General features: G+C 39.0%; 3 protein-coding genes across 4 annotated transcripts; 2 read left to right on the forward strand and 1 right to left on the reverse strand.

Moving 5' to 3' along the window:
• The first annotated feature begins 1804 nt into the window (after positions 1–1804).
• Positions 1805–5858, forward strand: atp5f1b (ATP synthase F1 subunit beta). The gene is made up of 10 exons (XM_053512677.1): positions 1805–1957; positions 2646–2819; positions 3637–3811; positions 3905–4026; positions 4189–4373; positions 4472–4630; positions 4735–4857; positions 4947–5159; positions 5241–5442; positions 5580–5858. Exons 1-10 carry the CDS (start codon positions 1852–1854, stop codon positions 5675–5677), a joined length of 1557 nt encoding a protein of 518 aa, XP_053368652.1. The 5' UTR covers positions 1805–1851; the 3' UTR covers positions 5678–5858.
• A 2640-nt stretch (positions 5859–8498) lies between these two features.
• On the reverse strand, positions 8499–13074 carry LOC128542714 (retinol dehydrogenase 7-like). The gene is made up of 5 exons (XM_053512686.1): positions 13006–13074; positions 10558–10872; positions 9646–9904; positions 9400–9563; positions 8499–9311 (listed from the first exon to the last, which is right to left on the reverse strand). Exons 2-5 carry the CDS (start codon positions 10868–10870, stop codon positions 9088–9090), a joined length of 960 nt encoding a protein of 319 aa, XP_053368661.1. The 5' UTR covers positions 10871–10872; positions 13006–13074; the 3' UTR covers positions 8499–9087.
• rsph3 (radial spoke head 3) lies at positions 13020–19955 on the forward strand. 2 transcript variants are annotated; one of them, XM_053512682.1, is made up of 9 exons: positions 13020–13130; positions 14230–14343; positions 14519–14606; positions 16777–16918; positions 17766–17911; positions 18127–18330; positions 18590–18752; positions 19434–19520; positions 19713–19955. In XM_053512682.1, exons 2-9 carry the CDS (start codon positions 14231–14233, stop codon positions 19772–19774), a joined length of 1005 nt encoding a protein of 334 aa, XP_053368657.1. In that variant the 5' UTR covers positions 13020–13130; position 14230; the 3' UTR covers positions 19775–19955. The 2 variants fall into 2 exon arrangements, with proteins under 2 accessions (XP_053368657.1, XP_053368656.1); XM_053512681.1 differs by lacking the exon at positions 13020–13130 and having other exon boundaries at positions 14155–14343.
• The last annotated feature ends 1908 nt before the right edge of the window (positions 19956–21863 follow it).

A 21863-nucleotide genomic window follows, 5' to 3' on the forward strand; every position in this document is an offset into this window, starting at 1 on the left:
TAGTGAGTTTTCATCTACTTCAATTTTCCTTCCACTGATTGTCATTTCCAAGTTACCCGTAAAGTGTGAGTGAATGAGTGTGTGCATGCTTCTGCCCTTCTATGGATTGGCATCCTGAGTTCAATCAGATACACTCCCGGCCTGCTGTAACCCTGTACATGATAACCGGTATAGAGAGAGTGAAAGCATACAACTTATAGACAGTTATATTATGGTCATAAACAACATATTGGCTATAGGACTATATTGACTCCAGGATTGAGGAATCAGGCATTCCTCCTCACTGACATTCCCAAATAACCTGTGGTGCATATGAGTGACCTGATAGATTAGAACTCTGTTTAAGGTGCATCCTGCCTAGTTTCAGAAGTTTAAGATGTGTACACCAGAGTAGCAGTAGATCATGTCCTATCAAGTCAAGTCAAGTCGATTTTATTGTCACATCACGTTACTGGTACACTGGTACCGTACATGTGAGTGAAATTCTTATGTGCAAGCTACACAAGCATTAGTGGTGTACAATTATAAGAATAAATATACATATGGATAATACAGTAGTATAAATATTGTGCAAGTATTATAAAAAAAATAATAATAAAATAAATAAATAAAATAATATTAATAAAAAAAGGTGAGTACAAGTATACATATATACACATACAGAATATACACACATTTACACGTCTATATATATATATATATATATATATATACATGCATATATATACATATATCTACATATGCACATACACACATATGCATACATGTATATACCCATACACACACGATTGTGGGAGTGTGTCTACTTGTGTATAAATGTATAAGGAATGTCCGCAATGAATGTTGTGCAAAAAGGCAATTATGTGCAGTATGGAGTGCATAAAAGGGCTTAGTGACTATAAAGTGACAGTGTGAAAGTGGCAGTGTAGTGTCTATGGAGACCTAATGGTCAGTGTTCAGCAGTCTGATGGCCTAATGATAGAAGCTGTGCTTCAGCCTGCTGGTTCGGGACCGGATGCTTCCATACCTCCTGGTAACACTCAGAAGTACTGACTGAATGGGAAGCTAGTCAATTGCAAAGCAACATGAGCACACTTTTCACACACCCATTGACACCTAGAGGCAAGGCAAACTGGGCATTGGTGTCTCAGTGGTAGGTGTTTCACCTGCCATGCGGAAGGCCCGGGTCCGATTCCTGGATGTAATGGGAGGGTTGCATCAGGAAGGGCATCTGGCGTAAAACCTGTGCCAAGTTGTAGTGCAGACTGGGTATTCCGCTGTGGCGACCCCTTGCTGGGAGCCAACAGAGACCAACAACAACATTCTTTCTGTAAAAATGTTCTTTTTGAAGAGGTGAGGAAAACGTAAGAAATTCGAGGAAATATTCACAAACACGGCAACTGGATGCAGAGCCGGCCCCAAGCCCGGATGAAATGGGAGGGTTGTGCCAAGTTGTGTGCAGATCAGATGGTCTGCTGTGACTGAAAGACCAACAATGGAATCAGATTAAGGGAAGTAGATGCTTGTTTACATGTGCAGAATAAGAGACATGTATTTGCTAAAAAAGTCATATTGTATCTCTCTAGCTAAATGTTTGCTGGTGATCTGGCAGACTCGTTGTACTGTACATGGAGCCACAAAGAATCCAAAAGATTAAAATAGACACACACAAATAATGCATGTTTCCCATTGACTCCTGTATGCCATAGCTGCCCTTCAGAAAAGGACGCATGCGCACTGCGTAGGGGACGCCACCGCCATGCTCGGTGCGCATGCGCACTTTGGACACATTCCAGTCGTATATAAGCCGAGCGGAGCCGCCGTCCCGTTCCACCTTCAGCCATTTTGACAATGTTGGGAGCTGTGGGACGCTGCTGCACAGGGGCTTTGCAGGCTCTCAAGCCCGGGGTTACCCCCCTGAAGGCTTTTACCGGAGCTCCAGCGGCGCTGTATTCTCGTAAGCAACGCACTCTTTTGGTGTCTTTTGAGCATTTTTGTGTCGCTCTGCCTTTTTTGTTAAATCAATGGCGCCGCCATGACAGCGCGGCCGGCAGCATGTGAGCAGGCCGCACTCTTTCACCTCGTCATTATATTAGTTTAGATTCGTTTATTAGAAAATGAGGAGTGTGTCGTTAAATAAACTTGTGCAATGATGCGTTTTGTAATCACGAAACAAACTGAGAAGTAGCATGAATGGTGATCGACTTGAAACGGTAATGACCTTTATGTGTCATGAAGGAAGGCTAAGTCAACTTAGCTAGCTAACCAGATGCTAATGTGGCAGGTTAGCAAAGTGGACCGAAGAGTGACACGATTTCAAGAACGAGTTGCTCGTGTTATTAGTCTGTAAATAAATTAATCTGGGGTTTTGTTTATTTATTTGACGTCAATATAGTAAATCAAAAGCTAGGCGTTACCGTAATGTGCCAACCGGCACCACAAGCTAGTTAGCTCCTGTAGCTAATGTTTTGACCTCGAGTCACGGAAACGCAGGACTGAAGCCACATCATTAAAGTTTTACATTAAGCAAACTTTGCATGTGAAACCTTGTTTAACCTTTGTTTTGTCTACATTCACTTCTGATTCATATTTAATAAAAACAAAATGGGCGTGATTAATGTTTTTCTCCCTTTTCCTTACTCCAGGCAGGGATTATGTCGCTCCCGCTGCTGCTGCCGCCGCCGCCAGCGGTCGCATCGTGGCGGTCATCGGCGCCGTCGTGGACGTGCAGTTCGACGAGGGTCTGCCTCCGATCCTCAACGCCCTGGAGGTAGCCGGTCGTGATTCTAGGCTCGTCCTGGAGGTCGCTCAGCACCTGGGTAAGTGCTCCAGAGAGACTAGATAATCAGCAGAGCTGGCAGGATTCCACTCTTAACTTCTAAATTTTCTTTTAGTTTGCAAAAAATGAACCAGGATGAATTTGATCTGCAGCCGCTAAGATGTAGAGATGGACCACTATGAGTTTATTAAATCAGCTTAGTGACGTTTTCTCTTCATTTGTTCCCCCCCATATGTCACAATTGTGATTAGCTTCTTTTGACCCATTAATATTAATGTTCACATGTATTGCTATTTACTTTTTATTTCCCCAGCAATTTTAAGATGATTGCACATGCATAGTGAACATTCTTCATGCTTTCTCAGTTTTGTGCAAAACAATACCCTCCTGTAAGTTAGCAGCAGACGTACAGTGCTTGTATTCCAGTTCATGTGCTTTGTTAAAGCAAATTTTGCATCTGTATTACCCAAACTGAATTGATTGTCTACTTGCTGCACAGCTGGTCATTTTGATGTTATTTGGAGTATTTAGAGAACTTTGTGTGTGTGTATATATCCTTAAAGATATGGACCAAGTCCACTAGGGTCGAATGTGGGTAAAATCAACACTGCATATAACCTAATGTCCTTCAAACCAAGTATAGTTCTGATAGAATGACTTTGACAAAACAAGAATGCACTGGAGGAAGACTGCTAACAGCTTTTATAAGTAAAATTTAAAGTTGTATGTGCAATATTGGTCATAATTGGTGCAAGGTCAAATTTATGATTGTTGGGTGTTTAGCAAAGTTTTAATAGCTAGTTAAGGATTTGAGTGGTGTGAAGTTATAAAAAAATATATTTTTTTTCCCCCTACAGGAGAGAACACCGTGCGTACCATCGCTATGGACGGTACCGAAGGTCTGGTGCGTGGTCAAAAGGTTTTGGATACTGGTGCCCCGATCAGAATCCCTGTGGGACCGGAGACTCTGGGCAGGATCATGAATGTCATTGGGGAGCCCATTGACGAGCGAGGACCAATCACCACAAAAACGTAAAGCAGAATGTGTTGCAGCCTGGAGTTTGTTTATTTTGAGGGGTTTTGTTCTATTTTTGGGCAGAAGTGTTTAAAGTGTGGTGTTTTTAGGACTGCTGCAATCCATGCTGAGGCCCCAGAGTTTACAGACATGAGTGTGGAACAGGAGATTCTGGTCACAGGAATCAAAGTGGTCGACCTTCTGGCTCCCTATGCCAAGGGTGGAAAGATCGGTATGATTTGGACTCCTTCAGAGCTTGATTAGTTAATTTTTTATTAAATATCTAATTATTTCATGTTTGTTTAAACTGTAAATTGTTAGGTTCGTTTCTTAGTTTATTGCAAATTTGCTTTAAAATTTTGACCTAAAATCTGTCTGCAAATTGTTTGTGTAGGTCTGTTTGGTGGTGCTGGTGTAGGAAAGACTGTATTGATTATGGAGCTGATCAACAACGTGGCTAAAGCCCATGGTGGTTACTCTGTGTTTGCTGGTGTGGGGGAGAGGACCCGTGAAGGAAACGATCTGTACCATGAAATGATTGAGTCTGGTGTCATCAACCTGAAGGATACCACCTCCAAGGTAATTCAGGATTATTCTGTTTTTCCTTGCATTTATTTCCGGGCAGCTGGAACTTTAAAGCAGAAATGGATGAGCATAACAATGTTTTCTGCCTCTAGGTCGCTCTGGTGTACGGACAGATGAACGAGCCCCCAGGCGCCCGTGCCCGCGTGGCCCTGACTGGTCTTACCGTTGCCGAATATTTCCGTGATCAGGAGGGACAGGATGTGCTGCTGTTCATCGACAACATCTTCCGCTTCACCCAGGCTGGATCAGAGGTACGGTCCTGATTGATGACGGGCTGACTACTTTAATGTGTAATTTTGGCAGATGTGTTTATGTCTATTTTTTTTTTTCTTTTTTCCCCCCTTTTTTTTCTTAGGTGTCTGCTTTGCTGGGTCGTATCCCCTCTGCTGTGGGTTATCAGCCAACCTTGGCTACCGACATGGGTACCATGCAGGAGAGAATCACCACCACAAAGAAAGGCTCCATCACATCTGTACAGGTTTGTATTTGGATTTAAAAGCAAGTTCATTACTTGTTAGATTTAAATACATTTTCATTAAAGTTTAACTTAACTTTTTTGTTGTTCAGGCCATCTATGTGCCTGCTGATGACTTGACTGACCCTGCCCCTGCCACCACTTTTGCCCACTTGGATGCCACCACTGTGTTGTCCCGTGCCATTGCTGAGCTGGGTATCTACCCTGCCGTGGACCCTCTGGATTCCACTTCCCGTATCATGGACCCCAACATTGTGGGAGCTGAGCACTACGATGTGGCCCGTGGAGTACAGAAGATCCTTCAGGTATATGTGGCATGTGTAGTACAACTTGCATCATTCTGATGGGTCATTTTCTAACATTAGTGATTTTGCTTGTCTTTGCAGGACTACAAGTCTCTGCAGGATATCATTGCTATCCTGGGTATGGATGAGTTGTCTGAGGAGGATAAGCTGACTGTAGCTCGTGCCCGTAAGATCCAGAGATTCCTGTCCCAGCCTTTCCAGGTGGCTGAGGTCTTCACTGGACACTTGGGCAAGCTGGTGCCCCTTAAGGATACCATCAAAGGATTCAAGAGCATTCTTGGAGGTTTGTGCTTTTTATTTTATTTTTTTCCCCCCTTTCCTATTTCTGTTCCATTTTGTTTAAACAGCTAACACAAGCCTGTTGAATGAATATAAAGTGTCTCCAGTGCAATTATACTAAAGCACCTTTATCTTGTACAGGAGAGTATGATGCATTGCCTGAGCAGGCATTCTACATGGTGGGTCCCATCGAAGAAGTGGTCCAGAAGGCAGAGAAACTGGCCGAGGAGCATTCGTAAAAAAAAAATAAATAAAAGGTGTCGGCAGGATTTAAAAAATAAAATAAAACTGCAGAGGGAGGAGAAGAGCACTTGGTTTGTAAAGTCACATTCAACAATTGTACCTGTATTGTCAGTCAGTTTGAAATTATATTTAATGTTTCCAATAACAAAGATGGAAATAAATCTGTCTTACCATAAACTGTTTGGTTTTTTTTTTTTTTTTTTTTTTTTTTTTTACTTGGAAATGGGCTTTGAACCAAAAGTAGTTAAAAACTAACACTACTATAGCACAGTACTAACTAAAAGCAGTGGTTGGTCATGTGATGCAGGAGCTACAAAATTAAAGGAATGGGATGCATGGATTAGATGTAAAAATAAATAAATAAACCCAGAACTGGGGTGGTTTAAAATTTAGTCTATTAAATGAAATGGTTTCTTTTCATGAGCTATTGAATTTTTTTCTGATAAGCTCAGATTGAGCAAAATGAACACTTGATACAAAATTGCTGTGCCCTTAGTATTTAAGGTTGATCTATGTGGGACTGAACATGAATCTTTGGCTACGTTTACACTGTCAGGTAAATGTGACCCAATTCCTTTTTTTTTCTTTTTTTTTTTTTTTGGCTCATATGTGACATATCCGATATGTTCTATGTCCGTGTAAACAGGAAAAAAACGCATGCATTTGAGATCGGTTTCAGGCCTCCTTTATATGTGGAAATAAAAAAAATTTAAATCAGATATTTGCTAATGTAATTGTCGTGTAAACAGACAGATCGGATTTCCTGAGGCATTGTGTTTTGTATGCCATTAAAACTGCGACTTCTTCGCGGTTTAATGACGTAATGTTATTCTCCGGTGGAAGCGCGTTTGGAATTATAACATCTCAGGTGACATGGGAAAGGAAAAGCTAAATAAAATTAAGAAATCAGTATTTGGTAAATGAAGCATATGTGCAGGTTGCAATTATGCAATTTTTTTTTCTCCGTTTTAAAACCATAGTGACATTTCGTGAACTTTGCATATATCGCAGAGTGTCAAGCATACTTCATCTATCTTGGCTAAGCAAGAACCTTTAAGTATGCACGATGTTTCAGATGGCATGGCAATCGGGTTTGAGTCATAGTTAAAAGAACGTGTAAACAGTTCAAAAAAATCAGATCTAGGCAACAAATCAGAATTGGGCATGGAGACCTGCAGTGTAAACGTAGCCCAAGATTCTTAAACCTGAGGCTTATGACCCAGTAAGCACCATAAATGTCCCTCACACCTATTTGCAACTTGCAGGTCAGCTAAAATTTTCTTGTTCTTGGGCTGTCTTTGATACAAGTCTCTGAGGGATTGAGAGTGGCCAAATGAATCTGCTCTAAAGTGTATGTAGTGTCATCACTCCTGTTGCACCTAATGAGCCTTTGTATAGTAAATGTTACCTGAACCAGATTATAAATTCCCCTGTATCCAGAGAGGCCCCCCCCCTTGAGATTGCCAGGGAACATGCCTAAATAAAGACGTGAACCGGGCCCAAGAATTCTACACCACGAAACAGAACAAGTCCATGAGTGAGAAGAGTTTGGGTCACACTGTTGAATTCCTGTAGAGATCCATTTTAAAACTTTTAAAGGGTGAGTTATTTAGGAATCTACTTACAATTCTGTGAGTTGGCAAGACATGATTGGAGAAGTGCATTGCTGACTGAGACATCCTAGAGGATCTGTACAAAGTGAAGTGGGGTAAATACTTGCAAATGTCCCCCACCCCCTCCTTATAAAGAAATTACTATGTTTTTTACTAGGGTATAAATCAAATGATAGCCTGGAGCTGAGAGTGGACATGTGGAAGAAGGTGAATGAGTTTGCAAACCACTAGTTGTCACTCTTGTCAGAGGTTCTATGGTGGTATCATATACTGGTAGTGTGTAAGCAGAAGAGAACAGGCCAGTATTGTGGAGGTAGCTTTTTGCTCTTGTACATTATAAATATTTTGCTGACAAAGTATTTTATGGTTTTTAAATGATCCCAATAAACTTTTAACTTTTAGATAAGGGTAAAAACAAAAAAAGAAGCTGTGCACATGTTTTAAGCAATGCACACTTGAGCAGTAAAGATTCAGGAACTTTTATTTTTACAGGTCAGTGTTTGACTGAAACCTGATCTTGCTGCATCATTCACGTTGTGCTGTTTTAAAAAGAATAAGCTGCAAGTTGCAAACAAAAAAAAGCTTATGGTGGTAGAGTATTATTGTGTGTGAAAGAATGCTGGAGTACAGTGGTGGACAAAAGTCTTTAGACAACATATCCTTATTGTATTATACTGTACATGGTTCTCCCTGTGCACAAAATACCATGTCACTAATGCTGGCCTATCTGGCTGAAGAATTGTTCTAATTAGAATCGTCTGGTTTGGTTAATAGATGGAATAAATAAGTGACAATGACCTGCAGGCCTGCAGTCCTGCAGGCGTCTTTCGGACTCAACGCCCAGCCAGATGCAGAAGGTTTTAAAGGATAAATGACTTAATACTAAATATTGATTATAGTACAGTATAGCAATATCATTGTACAGTATCTACACTGAATTTCACTTTTGCCTCAATACCTTTCAGCCACCATACACTTCTACTTACTGTGTTTATTATGGAAAACTTTATTTGAAATTTAGTCCGTTGAGTGAAAAAAAAAGCTTGTATGCAATGCTAATATGTATCTCCACCAGATCAAAATAGGTCCACTAGGTCAACCGTCTGTAATACATGCTCACACGAGCAGACGAATGATTTCTGTCATAAAGGGAGTAAATCAGGATAGTTTGTCTGTAGTACAAAAGAAAGGCTTCAATCACAGCTATGATTTTTTCAGTTTTATTTAAAGTGATATCACTATATGATACATCTCTTATACAGTATGTTTAATGAAATGGTAAAACTGATTCCTATAGGCTCATTAGTAAGCATTCTAGGCAGGGGCGGACAAATCATCTCATTAGCAATGTCTTCTTTTCCCATGTTTTTTCCCCAATGTTTTGTAACCACACTAGACAATAACATAACACATTATGAGCTAATGTATGTGGGTTGGGATACACCATTGCTCAATAATACTTTGGAAACATCAATCTACATATGATGGATATCTTTTGCCTGAAAGAACTTTTTCCTGCTTGGGTTTTTTTTTTCCACATACCTGTTATACCTTTTAACACCAGATCCTAAGTTGCATCACTGCAAACAGATCTACATATCAAATTATTTGTTCTTCCTCCTAAAAAGTTATGTTTCCAATAGTTATGTTTTTTATTTTCCTGGATGTATAAATCTGTGTCCCCGAGGCCCCGACTACTCATTTGTCCATCCCTCCTAGAGCGCAAAACTAAATGAACATCTAAATACTTTATTTTTCAAATAACGGACTTTGATTTAGTTCACAGCATCAGTCTAAACCACCGCTTTGGCAGGTTTGACAGAGTCTTTAAGAAAAAAGTAGTCAGAAATGAAGGAGGGGCAATAAGAGATTGGCAGCCAGAAAAATTTCGCATCCCAGCCAGGGGAGTAACGGGTGCGAGGACGCACGGCTGACACGGCATGCTCCATGCAGCTCACAACCTTCATCAAGTCACCATCTGCCATCTTCGATATCTTCTCTCTCAACAATGTTTCCACTAGACAGCAGAGAAAAGCGAAATGTGAATGTTAACCATGCATGGAGCTATTACTGTACATTCCTGAACTTATTCAAATATCCAGTACCTTTGCTTATAAAATTGTCTCCATAGTCATCTTTTGTTTCCTTTGGCAATCTTTCCCAAAGAATTTTAGTATTCTTGATTATCAGATCACCGTCTGTTACAGTGGTCTTGAAGAAACCTGGCTCAATACACAGGACTTTTACGCCGAATGGTTTCATACCTATCCTGCATCACAGAAACAATCAGGAAATGGTTTATATATGTTTGAGAAAGGCTGAGAAAAATACTAGTGTCACGCTGGCGTTACCTGAGGCTGTCGTTAAATGATTCCACACCATATTTGGACACACAGTAGGGTCCTCCCATTGGACTGACCCTGCCGAACACGCTGGCGACGTTAACCACACGTCCCCTGGCTTTCTTGATGAGAGGAAGGACGCTCAGGGTCACACCGATGACTCCTTCCAAGTTGACAGCCAGCATGACTTTATAGTCTTCCAGAGTCAACCAGTCACAGGGAGCCGAGGGGACAGAGATCCCCGCGTTATTGACCACCGCCCACAGACCTGCCACATACGGAAACATTGAACTCTTACAATCATTTTCTTCATATTTTCCCTAGTGTTTGCAACAGAGTGTCTGTCGCTTGATGACAAATGTGTTGCAAGACATAATATTCAGACTGTAAGACAACAGATACAGTATTGCAGTCATTCTTCCCTCTAGGGGGAGCAATAGACCCAAAATCATACATTTTTTCAAGTTCTATTCCGCTTATTCTGTGAAACTCCATGCGCACGGACCCGAGGCGGGACGCATACCCTTGACACTCAAAACATCATGTTTTTTTCTGTAGTTTGTTGCACATTTGTATATACTGTGCCAAAGTATAAACATTTGACCATGGGGATAATGGGGAAGCGTACGGACCAAATTGTGATGACTAGACGACTAGATGAATTGGAGCATCTCCAAAATAGCCGATCTTTTGGGATGTTCTCAGGAAGCCAAAAGAAGACCAAGTTTTATATAGTAAGTGCACAAGGTTAGCCCGTCTGGTTTGATCTCTCAGTAGAGTTAATATAGCACGGATTGTTTTGAAGCCTACACAATAATAGCCAAGTGGTTTTAATATTTTGGCAGATTTTCCTACAGTATATTAAACTCTATGTGGAAACTTAACAAACAGCTCCATATTTTTTTTCTGTACTTTGCCCACCTTTCTGCCCCACTAGCTGCTTGATGAATGCCGCGACCTTGTCAATAGATTCCTTCTTCGTGACATCCAGATGGACAGTTGACATTCTGCTTGAGCACAGCTTTTTCAGCTCCTCTTCGCCCTTCTCTGTAAAGCATGCTGCCACCACACAGAATCCGCACGTGTCCAGATGGCGTGCAAGGAGGTTCCCGAAGCCGGTGTCACAGCCAGTGATGTAAACGTACTTGCTCCCTCTGTCCGGAACTCTCTCCAGCTCACGGAACCAGCGCACCACGTAATACAGGACCACCAAACCCAATACGTACATCCACATGGCTGCAAAGAACGGAGCATGGTTAACATGGTTATGCCATCAGGCATTGCGTAACATCGTGAAACACTGTGTGCAAGTTGCATATTAATAAAATCAACATAATCAATAATATGTCGCACTGATGTGTGATGATACTTTTTGCCTCAGTAAAACATTTGAATGGTACAAACATTTTAAAGAAGGCTGTACGTCCGTAACTGATGATCCTGGCTGTGATGGCCCGCAGCACACTGCAGTCACTGCCGTGAACATTTAGTGAGTGGAACATGTGATGCTTAAACATTTCGTTTGAATAACTTGCATAAGAGACGCCTCTGTCACTTGCACATTACAGGAACTTGTCTGGAAGTTATTGCCACATTCACCAACTCGTTCCTAGTCATTTCCACATGTCGGGGCCTTTAAAGGAGTTCCTGCCAGCGTTTCAGACATTTACATTTAGTATATAACTGAGACATACTGAGAATGAAGTTTGTATTTTGAGCGTACCAGTTGATCATAATCAGCACAAATCACAATCGTGGTGTAATCATTAAACGTTTATGAAATTGTGGTTGTTACTGGCAAACAATTGCAACAATCTGTTCCATTTATTTGCAGGTCTGAGCTCAACAGATATTAACTCTTAAACCTTATAACTTGATGAGATGTCACCTTATTAACTTTCTAATCTTTCAGATTCTTTTTTCCGTTTGTTGACTTTTCCTAGAGTGACTCCGGATATTTATAATGTTATGAAGTTTATGATGAACGACAGGTTGTTTCTTCATGCAGTAAAACTGGGGTTTATAATCCAATCAACTTGCTGTGTTTTAAGTGCCTCATTGTTACGCTTGGGTCCAGAGGAGTGTCCAGAAGGTTAAGACTACACAGGACTACAATGTATGAAAAAGAGTAGAGACCTCCAGTAGGAAGAGGCCCATTATCTCGGTCTGGTTATTACAGGACGTAGTCCAATTCCACTTGCTTAAGGTAAAGATAGCATTAACTGCGAAGGGCACAATGGAGGAAAGGTCATAGAATTTAACACCTAATCCCTTAAACATACACTTAAACCCTGGTTTATACTTCTTGTGTTATACAGATGGAGATTGTCAGGTATAATCCATAATCAGGTACAACTCGTATATCGTGATTTCTACCTCAGCTATTAATGCTCAACCTGTTTACCCATTCGTCTCTTCCTGCTGAACGAAATGTTTTTTTGCACTTGAACAATCATTGACATGGTCACTTTACCTTTTATGCCACCCATTCTAATGCACCATTCTAATATAACTACATGTCTGCATAAAATACTAAGTTTTATAATTTCCCTTGCACGTTTTGAACTGCCCTTCTGTATATTTTATCCCTTTTTGAACATTTTAATCTTATGCCTATTCCCTGTACATTTTGTTCTTACATTTGCAAACTTCAATTAAAATTTCACTTGTGATTTGATTTCATTTAACTTACCCATAACTTACTTATTTATTTTTCGGAAGATTGGCGGTCGAGTAAGTATTTCACCACACGCTGTACTGTGTATGGTTGTGTATGTGATAAATAAAAATTAAATTAGAATACAATCACCATAAACAGCAGAACTTAAAAAATGAACCACTTTTGTGGTTGAGAATAATAATTTCCAAACTAGTGTGAAATACAGGACCTGGCGGCATTTGATTTGAATAGGATATAATCTATAGTGTCCCAAAAAGTGTCAGAAATCACAAAACGTCCTAAAAGTGTCCCCATACAAATGACAAAAAGTCTTAAAAAGTGACTCCATACAGATGGGAAATGAATGAAATGAAGCATTTACATGCACAACACTAGATTTCTTAATCATGAGTGTGCTAGATGTCACTTATTTAGAGAAGTTTGTAAATAAATATATAGAATCTATAATATATTTTCTAAAAGGTATTAACTCTGGCTGTGTGTGAAGACTTTGGGGACACCCTGTGGATATGTAGACTGGACTGTGAAGTCTATCTATTAAAAACAACAACTGATTATTAAATAAACATGTTTATAATTGTATTATCACTCAATCATGTAACACTGTTTAAAGTAATCTGAAGCTTTATTACTTTGGTTTTTATTCCAAACTTTTATGTATATAAATTCATAAACACACAGCCACGTACCTGTTTCCTCTTCAGACGCCGAGTGATCTGAATTAAACCCGAGCGGAGCAACGTGCGGTCAGACAGAAAGGTGGGCGGAGTCAAGCTGCCACAGCCAATCAGCGCGGAGCTTTTCTTCCCTGGTGGTAAATGAATATTCCATGACTCGTGAATTGTGAAAGCCTGGTTCTGGGAGCACGAGGAATCATTTTCAAACATAAACTCAATGAATTTAATTAAATCCTAGACTGTTTGACTTCCAAAAAGACTAATTTTTTTTTTTTTGCCAGGCAGTGGATTTGCATTTTATAGTGTTTGTTAAAAAAATGAACTAGCCTAGTTTTTATTTTTCAGTATTTTCCTGTCAATCTGGTCAATAAATTAGAATATAATCAAAAAGTTGACTTATTTCAGTAATTTAATTTCTAAAAGTGAAACCCCATATTTTATACAGATTTATCACACAGAGACTGATATATTTTAAGCGTTTATTTCTTTTCATTTTGATGATTATGGTTTACAGTTATGTCTTTTGCTTGTTAACCTTCTACCACATTTTCCCCTTCTATTCAACTTTTCTTTAATGATACAGCACTCTGTGAACTGCCAGCCTAGAGAGACCATTTAAAGACTTAGGAAACATTTAAGTTAATTCAGTTAATTAGCTGATTAGAGTGTGACACCATGAGTCTCCAATATTAAACTTTTTCACAATATTATAATTTTCTGAGATACTGAATCTGTGGTTTTTATTAACCATAATCATTAAAATGTAAAGAAATAAACACTATTAGTCTGTGTGTAATGAAGCCATAGAATATATGAGATTTACTTTTAAATAAATCTAAAAAAAAAAAAAAAAAAATTTTTGATTCAAATTAATTGAGCTTCACCTGTATACCCCAAGTGAGAAGTTGGGACTCCAATTTAGATACAGGGTGACTTTAAAAATAAAAAAAAAATAAAAAAAAATAATAATGCATCATATTCAGGCGCAGATTCACATCATTATAAGAATACTAGATTAGATAATTAATCTAAAGATTAATTGAGAGAAGAATTAACTTTCGCATGGTTACAAAAGTCCCTAGTCCGTGAGCCCTAAGCATCCGGAAACGCCTGCCTTGGTTACTGTTGCTAGGGCAACCTTCATAAACAGCAGTAGACGTTACTCGCGTCTTAGCGCACGGCGGCGTCTCCGTCTTTCTTCCCTCAATCTAAAACAGTATCGTATTATATCCTCAGAATGGCTTCGGTGTTACAGTCTAAAAGAGGACCTCCGAACGGCTCCTACACATTCTCCAGCCGCCCCCACGTCGCTCCGAGCCGCCTGAGACACGCCGATCCCGCCATGATGGAGTAAGTTGGGGAGATTAATGGAACTCAGTGCGTGTTTATGGCGTCTGGTGCATCTGTACAGCGCCGACTTCACTCCAAACGCACTTTTATTAGGGCATGTTAACTAACTGATGTATGTTATGAAGAAAAAAAAACCCTCATTGCTACTGTATTTGTTATTTTTCACGTGAGACAGAAATGAAGGACGAGCAATCTACGGAAACATCATGTATGATCGACGTGTCGTTAGAGGGAATACCTATGCACAGCACATCCTACCAGTCGTGAGTATTTATACAGCCAGGAAGCATGCTTAACACACGTGCAAGAAATGTTTATCTGCAATCATATTACTGTCAATTCCCCATCCGCATCTTGTCAGTAGAGTGGACACAAGTCACATACTTAGTCAGGTAGAGTTAACTGGACTCGATTTGGACTTGGTCTTGGGCGACGTGACATGGACTTGACTTGGTCTTGTGCCATGTGACAGGGATTTGGACTTGGTCTTGGGCGACATGACTTGGACTCAGTGTGGATTTGGTCTTGTGCCACATGACATGAACTCGAGTTGGACTGGATCTTGAGCGACATGACATGACATGGATTCAACTTGGTATTGGGCGACATGATGTGGGTAGACTAGATTTGGTTTTGGTCTTGTGCCACGTGATGTGGACTTGATTTGGACCTAGTCTTGTGCCACTTGTCTTTGATTCATCCTTGACCCAATGTGGGATGGGTAACAAGACTTGGACTTGACTTGAACTTGCTAATCATCAAAATTTTAACAATAAAAGATCTGAAATTTTTTACAAAATGTAAAGTGAAATATTTCAAGCCTTTTTTTGTTACATGACATGGACTTGACTTGACAAGACAGGGACTCGACTAGGTCTTGTGCCACGTGATGTGGATTTGGACCTGGCCTTATGCCACAAGACTAAGTCCAAATCGAGTCCATGGCATGTTGCTGAAAACCAAGTCCAAATCGAGTCCATGTCATGTGCCACAAGGCCTGGTCTGAATCACGTTCATTTCACTGCCAAGCAAACAATTGCAAAGAAGGCCATGTAAAAGATCAGATCAAGATTTTTGTTTCTATTTAGGTGAACAGTTGGTTGGATTTAAGTTTCCTCTACATAGTCATTTAACTGGGCAGAAAATAGTAAAGAAGTACAACCTTTGTGTGTGTGTGTGTGTGTGTGTGTGTGTGTGTGGACAGCCAGGGGCTGATTTTGAAGAGGCTCCATGATGCAGATTCTAATCTGAACCTTCCCAGATTAAGAGTGTATGTTTGTTGTGTTTTGTTTCAAACTGCAGTGTCTAAAGTTACAAAACCCTGAATATGTCGCATGAATATTTGTATGCTTAGTCCACTGATATTGTTTATTAGTAAACTTCAAAAATGCAAGGTGCTAACCCTAAGTGTATTTCATCCATAGGAAGTAATATATAAATAGAAATCTGGTACTATACTTTAAAGAATAAAAATAACATATAAGTAATCACCTACTAGTATGGTATTAAGATTACTAAAAAGAAGACTTACAAGTATACTTGCAGTGTAAAACTACTAAACTAGTAGTTTCCTGAGAGTATACTACAAAATATACTTTTATAAACTAGGACTAAAAAGTGGGCTAGTCATTCACAACTAGTATCTATAAGATTACTTATAGTACACTTCACCAGATTTGAATCCACCTGCATGTCAGTCAGCTTGTATCTCTAAAAGGAGCTGGATTGTGTTGAAAGCACACAGAGAAGTCAGAGGACATGATCCTCACAATGCCGTTCCCCTTGTCAAGGTGGGAGAGAGACTGATCTAGCTGGTAGAGGATGGCATCATCAAAACCAACCTTTGGCCTGCAGGTGAACTGTAGTGCATTACTAGTGCATATCTAGATCAACGTAGCTTATAAAACCTGTACAAAGTTACACAGAAGAACATTAACACACAAATCACATGTATGCATAGGATTAAAACACATACTGAATAAATGCATTAGCAGTTGAATTTTCAAGGATCAGGCGTTCCACTCACTGAATGTTCACGGTAACGACTGCAGTAAGCTCCAAGCCCCCTTGGCCAGGATCATTATTCATGGATGTACAGCCTTTTTTAAAAAAAAGTTTGCACCATTTAGGTGTTTTACTCGACTAAGAGTCTCATCATCTTACTGTGCTTAAGTCTCCTGTAAATCTCAATCGGGTCTACACCTTGACTCACCAGAACTTTCATCACAATTCCCTGTTTGACTTAATTGTAACTTGTATATTGTGTATAATTTTTATATCACACTGTATCTATTCAGTAACAATGGTATGTTTTTTTTAGGCTGATGGGGATTTTGTTTTCTTTGCTTGCAACATGCATTTGTAGTTTCCATTGAGACGACAGCAGTTCACATGATACTGACTTTAATGTATTGTGTTGTATGTGTTTAACAGACGTCTCAGCCTGACCCAGTTGAGATCCAACGGCAACAAGAAGCACTGCGACGAGTCACAGCAAAAAAGAGAGCAAAAGACAAGTTCCAGACAAGAAGTCCAGTCCCACTGGAGGGGAGAAAGCACATAGATGTTCAAACTGGTAGCTATTCATGAATCAATTTATCAAAGTAACCAACAGTTTTTAGATTGTAAATAGTATTTTTAAGCAAAGAATGTCGATTGGACAAAGTGATAGAATATTACTTTTAGATCATTTGATCTCTTGAGCACCGCTGTCTCTTGCCTTCTAATGCATTCTCATTCAATTGTGGATGCTTTCTTTATTACTGTGATCTTTCTGCTATGTTTTTATAAAATGATAAAGAAAATCAGAAGCTGTTAAAAACACAGATCAGCCAAACCATTTAAACCCTTACCTCATAACCACCTAGGTTTTGGGTTCCCCTTGTGCCAACACTGTGGCTATGGTCCCTCAGGGTGTGGCTCCGAAGGGTCTCTAGGGATGTGCTGTGGGGTCTGGCACCAGAACATTGGCAGCGGATTATTTGGGTGCTGTGGGTTGTGGGTGGGGCCCCCATGGGTCAGACTTTTTAGTCTAGTGCATCCGATGGGTGCTGATCAGGTGCAGATCTGGGGAGTTTGGAGGCCAAGTCAGGTGGCTTGAAAACTCAATGACTGCTGGGCTCTGTGTGCAGTGTGCTGTGGTGCACTGGGTGTTCTGGTGCCTTTCTATTGGTTTATCATTGACTTTGTTCAGCAGTTTGTGCTGCAATGGCATTTCTGTGAAATTGGACCAGACCCGCTGGGCTCCCTGCAGGCATGGTTGATTCTTGGTTGTTCATTATCCTGTCACCAGTTTGCCAGTGGCGGTGGTGTTAATGTTTTGGCTGATCGGTGTATAACAATACAACAGATGCAAATCAAGACTGTCTTGTGAAACTGTTTTAGAAGCAATAAACTAATCCACGAATGAATTTGTATCCTAGAATTATACTTGGAGGATCTGAGTGATCATATTGAGGAGACGAGTGTGGAATGCCAGACAGATGCATTTCTGGACAAGCCAGCCACGCCCCTGTTTATTCCTGCCAAATCTGGCAAAGATGCAGCGACACAGATAGAAGAAGGAGAGGTAGAGATAACTTTTGTCCTATTACTCTATTGACTTGGTAGTCTCGCTGACCTAAATTATGAAAAGTTTGAAAATATTATACAGCAGTTACATATAAACTATACATATAGAGACAATTAAGATTATTATGTATACAGTTTTTATAGATGAACAAGGAATTTGACTCATAAGTTATAAGAAATAGTCTAAGATTGTTGCTCCTTTATTGGGGACAGCTGTTCGACTTTGATCTGGAGGTGCAGCCAGTGTTGGAGGTATTGGTGGGAAAGACCATAGAGCAGGCTTTACTGGAAGTACTGGAGGAGGAAGAGCTGGCTAGGTTGAGGGCTCAACAGCGAGCTTTCCAGGAGTTGCGTAATGCCGAGTTGGTTGAAATTCAACGACTGGAGGAGCAGGAGAGACGCCACAATGAGGAGAAGGTATAATCAATAGCATGCTCTCCAGCTAAAGTTCTCATGTTGTACATTTCCCATTTTTTAGAAACGATATGGATATTCCTTAGTAGATCAGGATAGATAACAAATAAGAATTTGAATATACATCATTTCATTCTTCTAGTATATTTGACAATTGTCTGTGTTTTCGAAAGGATAGATATACTGTATGTTGTTCAGAAGAAGGCTGATGTGATATCTCTGTGTAAACTAAAGGCAAATTTGCCCTGTGTTTCAAACGCAGGCTCGGAGAATTAAGCAGCAAAGGTCGGTCTTGAAGATGGAAAGAGAAACAGCGGAGAAAATCGCGGCTAGGACGTTCACTCAGCACTATCTAGCTGACCTGCTTCCCTCAGTCTATGCAAAACTGAGAGATCATGGATACTTTTATGATCCAGTGCTAAGAGGTGTGGTTTTAGTTTTTTGAAATACAAATACTGTATATAAAGAAAAAAAAGTACATTTTTTAAAACTTAGAAATGAATCAACACCCAACTGCCCAACCCCCCACCCCCCCAGGAGACTTATGCACGAGACGGGGTGCCATTCCATTCCAGGGCACACATACACACACTCACATGTATATTAGCAGTATAAACAATGAGATGGTGATTTTGTAGCTACACTATGTGCAATTTGGGAACACCAACTAGCCCAATCTGACCCAGAGGGGGGAATCGAACCCAGACCCTGGAGGTGCAAGGTGACTAAATGTGTCCACTAAATGTGAATCAGATTGTTAATTTGGCTAAATATAATGCTGTTATGTCATGAGGAATTGGCCAATACAGAAAAAAAAACACTTTATCCTAGGTTGTTTTGACATTTGACCCTGAACATCCACAACATAAAATGTACGTGTCAGAGTGCATTAAAAACACATTTGCTGCGAGTTATGTTAGCCAGACAGTTATTTTTGCTAAAATATATAAATGGACTGGACACATGTTCATTTTATTGGCCAAACTACACTTAACAGTGTGTTCACTTTCACACGTTTATAGTTGTAACAAAAATACAAACGCTTATTTTCCATCTTGACAGTGCATATTCTTTAATGTAATATATATTAATTTTATATACAACAGATATAGAGACTGGATTCCTTCCTTGGCTGATGGCGGAAGTCAACAATACTTTGGAAAAACACCAGGTTGCACGCATAGTGCTTGACAGTGAGTATAAATATACCATTGTGACTGTCATATTTGTAGTTTGGGTACAGTAAGTCTCATTCAAAGTTCCAATCCAAATGTTAATTTAGTATATCCTATAAACTATTGATTCTTATTTATTCAAGCAAACATGGTTAAACATGTTTTCCAGATATGTGATGTCAAATCCTAATCTTTTCTTTTCTGTTATAGTGCTCATCCGAGACGTGACCAACCACAGACAGGACGTCTTTCAGACTGTCACCTCCCAGTGATGGGTTCTTCACTTGGTGGAGTCCCACTGTACTCCTGTGTTTCCTTAATATGAAAAAAAGAAGTTAAAATACAACATCTCACTATATTAAACAAGTATTTAATTTTTCACTATCATTGAATCTTTACATTCAAAAATCTCTTCAAAATGCAAAATAAAATAAAAAATCTGGGAAATATGAATATGGATACATTAGTGCTTTTATACATTATACACAGGTAGTGGTACTTATCTGAGAAATTATTGGACCTCACACTTTAAAAAATACATTTGTGATGCAACCCCATGGTTATTTGGATGGAAATATTAGGAAGTGTTATATATGTAAAAAATATTTATAATGAAAATTTCTTATCACATGAGTCATTTTTTATAAACCCTTTTTTTATATGAGTCATTTTTTTTATACCAGTGCTAACATGTTAGCGATCAGAAGTGGAACAGAATTTTTATTACATTTTAGAAAGAAGTGCACAGAATTTACATCACATCTGTTTTCTGTTTTCTTTTTCACCACATTTTATTTTGGTCAATAGTCTGGACATAGTGTGATAAAGATGCAAGCCTGAATACACGTCTATTGCAACAGTCCAAAATCCACAATTATATAACATCCAAACTGGAGTTATAGTACATACAGGGCTGCCTGGCTAAAGCAGTCACCATTACAGAAGGGTAAATATTATTTACCCTTATTGTAATTTAAATATTAGTATATTTAACCTGCATCAAGCAAAGTAAAAAGTCAATGCATTATGAACCATTAACACCACATACTGTAATGAATGTGACCCATTGTATCGAGTCAGGTATTAAGTCGGACCTGTTGGTTTTGGCAAAAAACGGTTGATAAATACATTATATTTCTAATCCTTCAACACAATTAAAAAAGTGTTAAAATGGTTAGCCCAGCTGTCATAGAAATACAGAATCCTCGAGGCACTCCTTGTAAACAAACTAAAATCTTAGTAATAATACAGTAATAAACTTGGTATCAAAATAAAGTTCATTGAACCAGGAATAAAGAAAATATGGATAACTCAAATCTTAATACCTGACCACCTGATTTGATGTGACGCGTTACAAATGTGGTCACAATAAAAAAATCATAACTGTAATTTAACATTTAACATTGGCCATTATGTTAAATATTAAATCATTTCACGCCATAATCAAATCAAAAAACGAACTGGTCAAATGAAAAATTTAAGCTTGCAGATACTTTTTGGCCAGTCTGTGTATACAGATATCAAACTAATGGAAAGAGTGAATTAATTACAAAGAAATATGCAGAATGGTGAGTGAATACAGATAGAATATGTTTATTTTATAATTAATAGTTATATAAACAATATTGAATAAAATGTCTTATAATGCCAAATTGGACAGTCTAGACCTGCAACACTATATAAACAGTTTGAATCATTTTGAGTCATTATGTATTAATTATGTATTAAATTCCAAGCAAATATAAATAATAAATCACATCTTACATCTCACTCATTTTAAACTTTTGAAGATGAAGCATCACAAGAGATTAGCGGTCACAAGATACGGACTGAACATATGCATGAAGTGCATACCTTCATCAGTTTACATTTTCTTAATTTTTATGAAAATAAGTAAAATAGTTCATGAAAAATCTGCAAAATTAGTAGGAGCAAACACCACACAGGTAATCTGCATGATCTACAAGGGGTGAGGAAATTGATTTAAATATGTGTGTATCACAACTCTGAGTAGGCAATACCTTTTCCCTAAAAGACCTGCTGGACTCAGGTTGTTAACTTCCCTAAGTACTATGTGTGTCGGTCAAAAGCCATGCCGGTCAAAAAAAGTCTAATTTTGCTTTTTTTAAATGGCTATTGTGCATGTGGAGTCTAATTTTTATTTTTATTTTTATTTTTATTTTCAAATCAGGAACAGAAAAACAAAACAGTTCCAGTTTTTTTTTTTTTACTTTTTACGAATTAGAAAGTTTAACTGTGATCTCTACTAAACACACTGATATTCTCATAAATATACTTGTTGTGATACTCTCACAAGTCAATGTTTCCAGTTTTAGTTTCCTGTAACACTGCTTTTGCCAG

This window comes from Clarias gariepinus, chromosome 15 (genome assembly GCF_024256425.1).
Source record: "Clarias gariepinus isolate MV-2021 ecotype Netherlands chromosome 15, CGAR_prim_01v2, whole genome shotgun sequence".
Lineage (NCBI taxonomy): Eukaryota > Metazoa > Chordata > Actinopteri > Siluriformes > Clariidae > Clarias > Clarias gariepinus.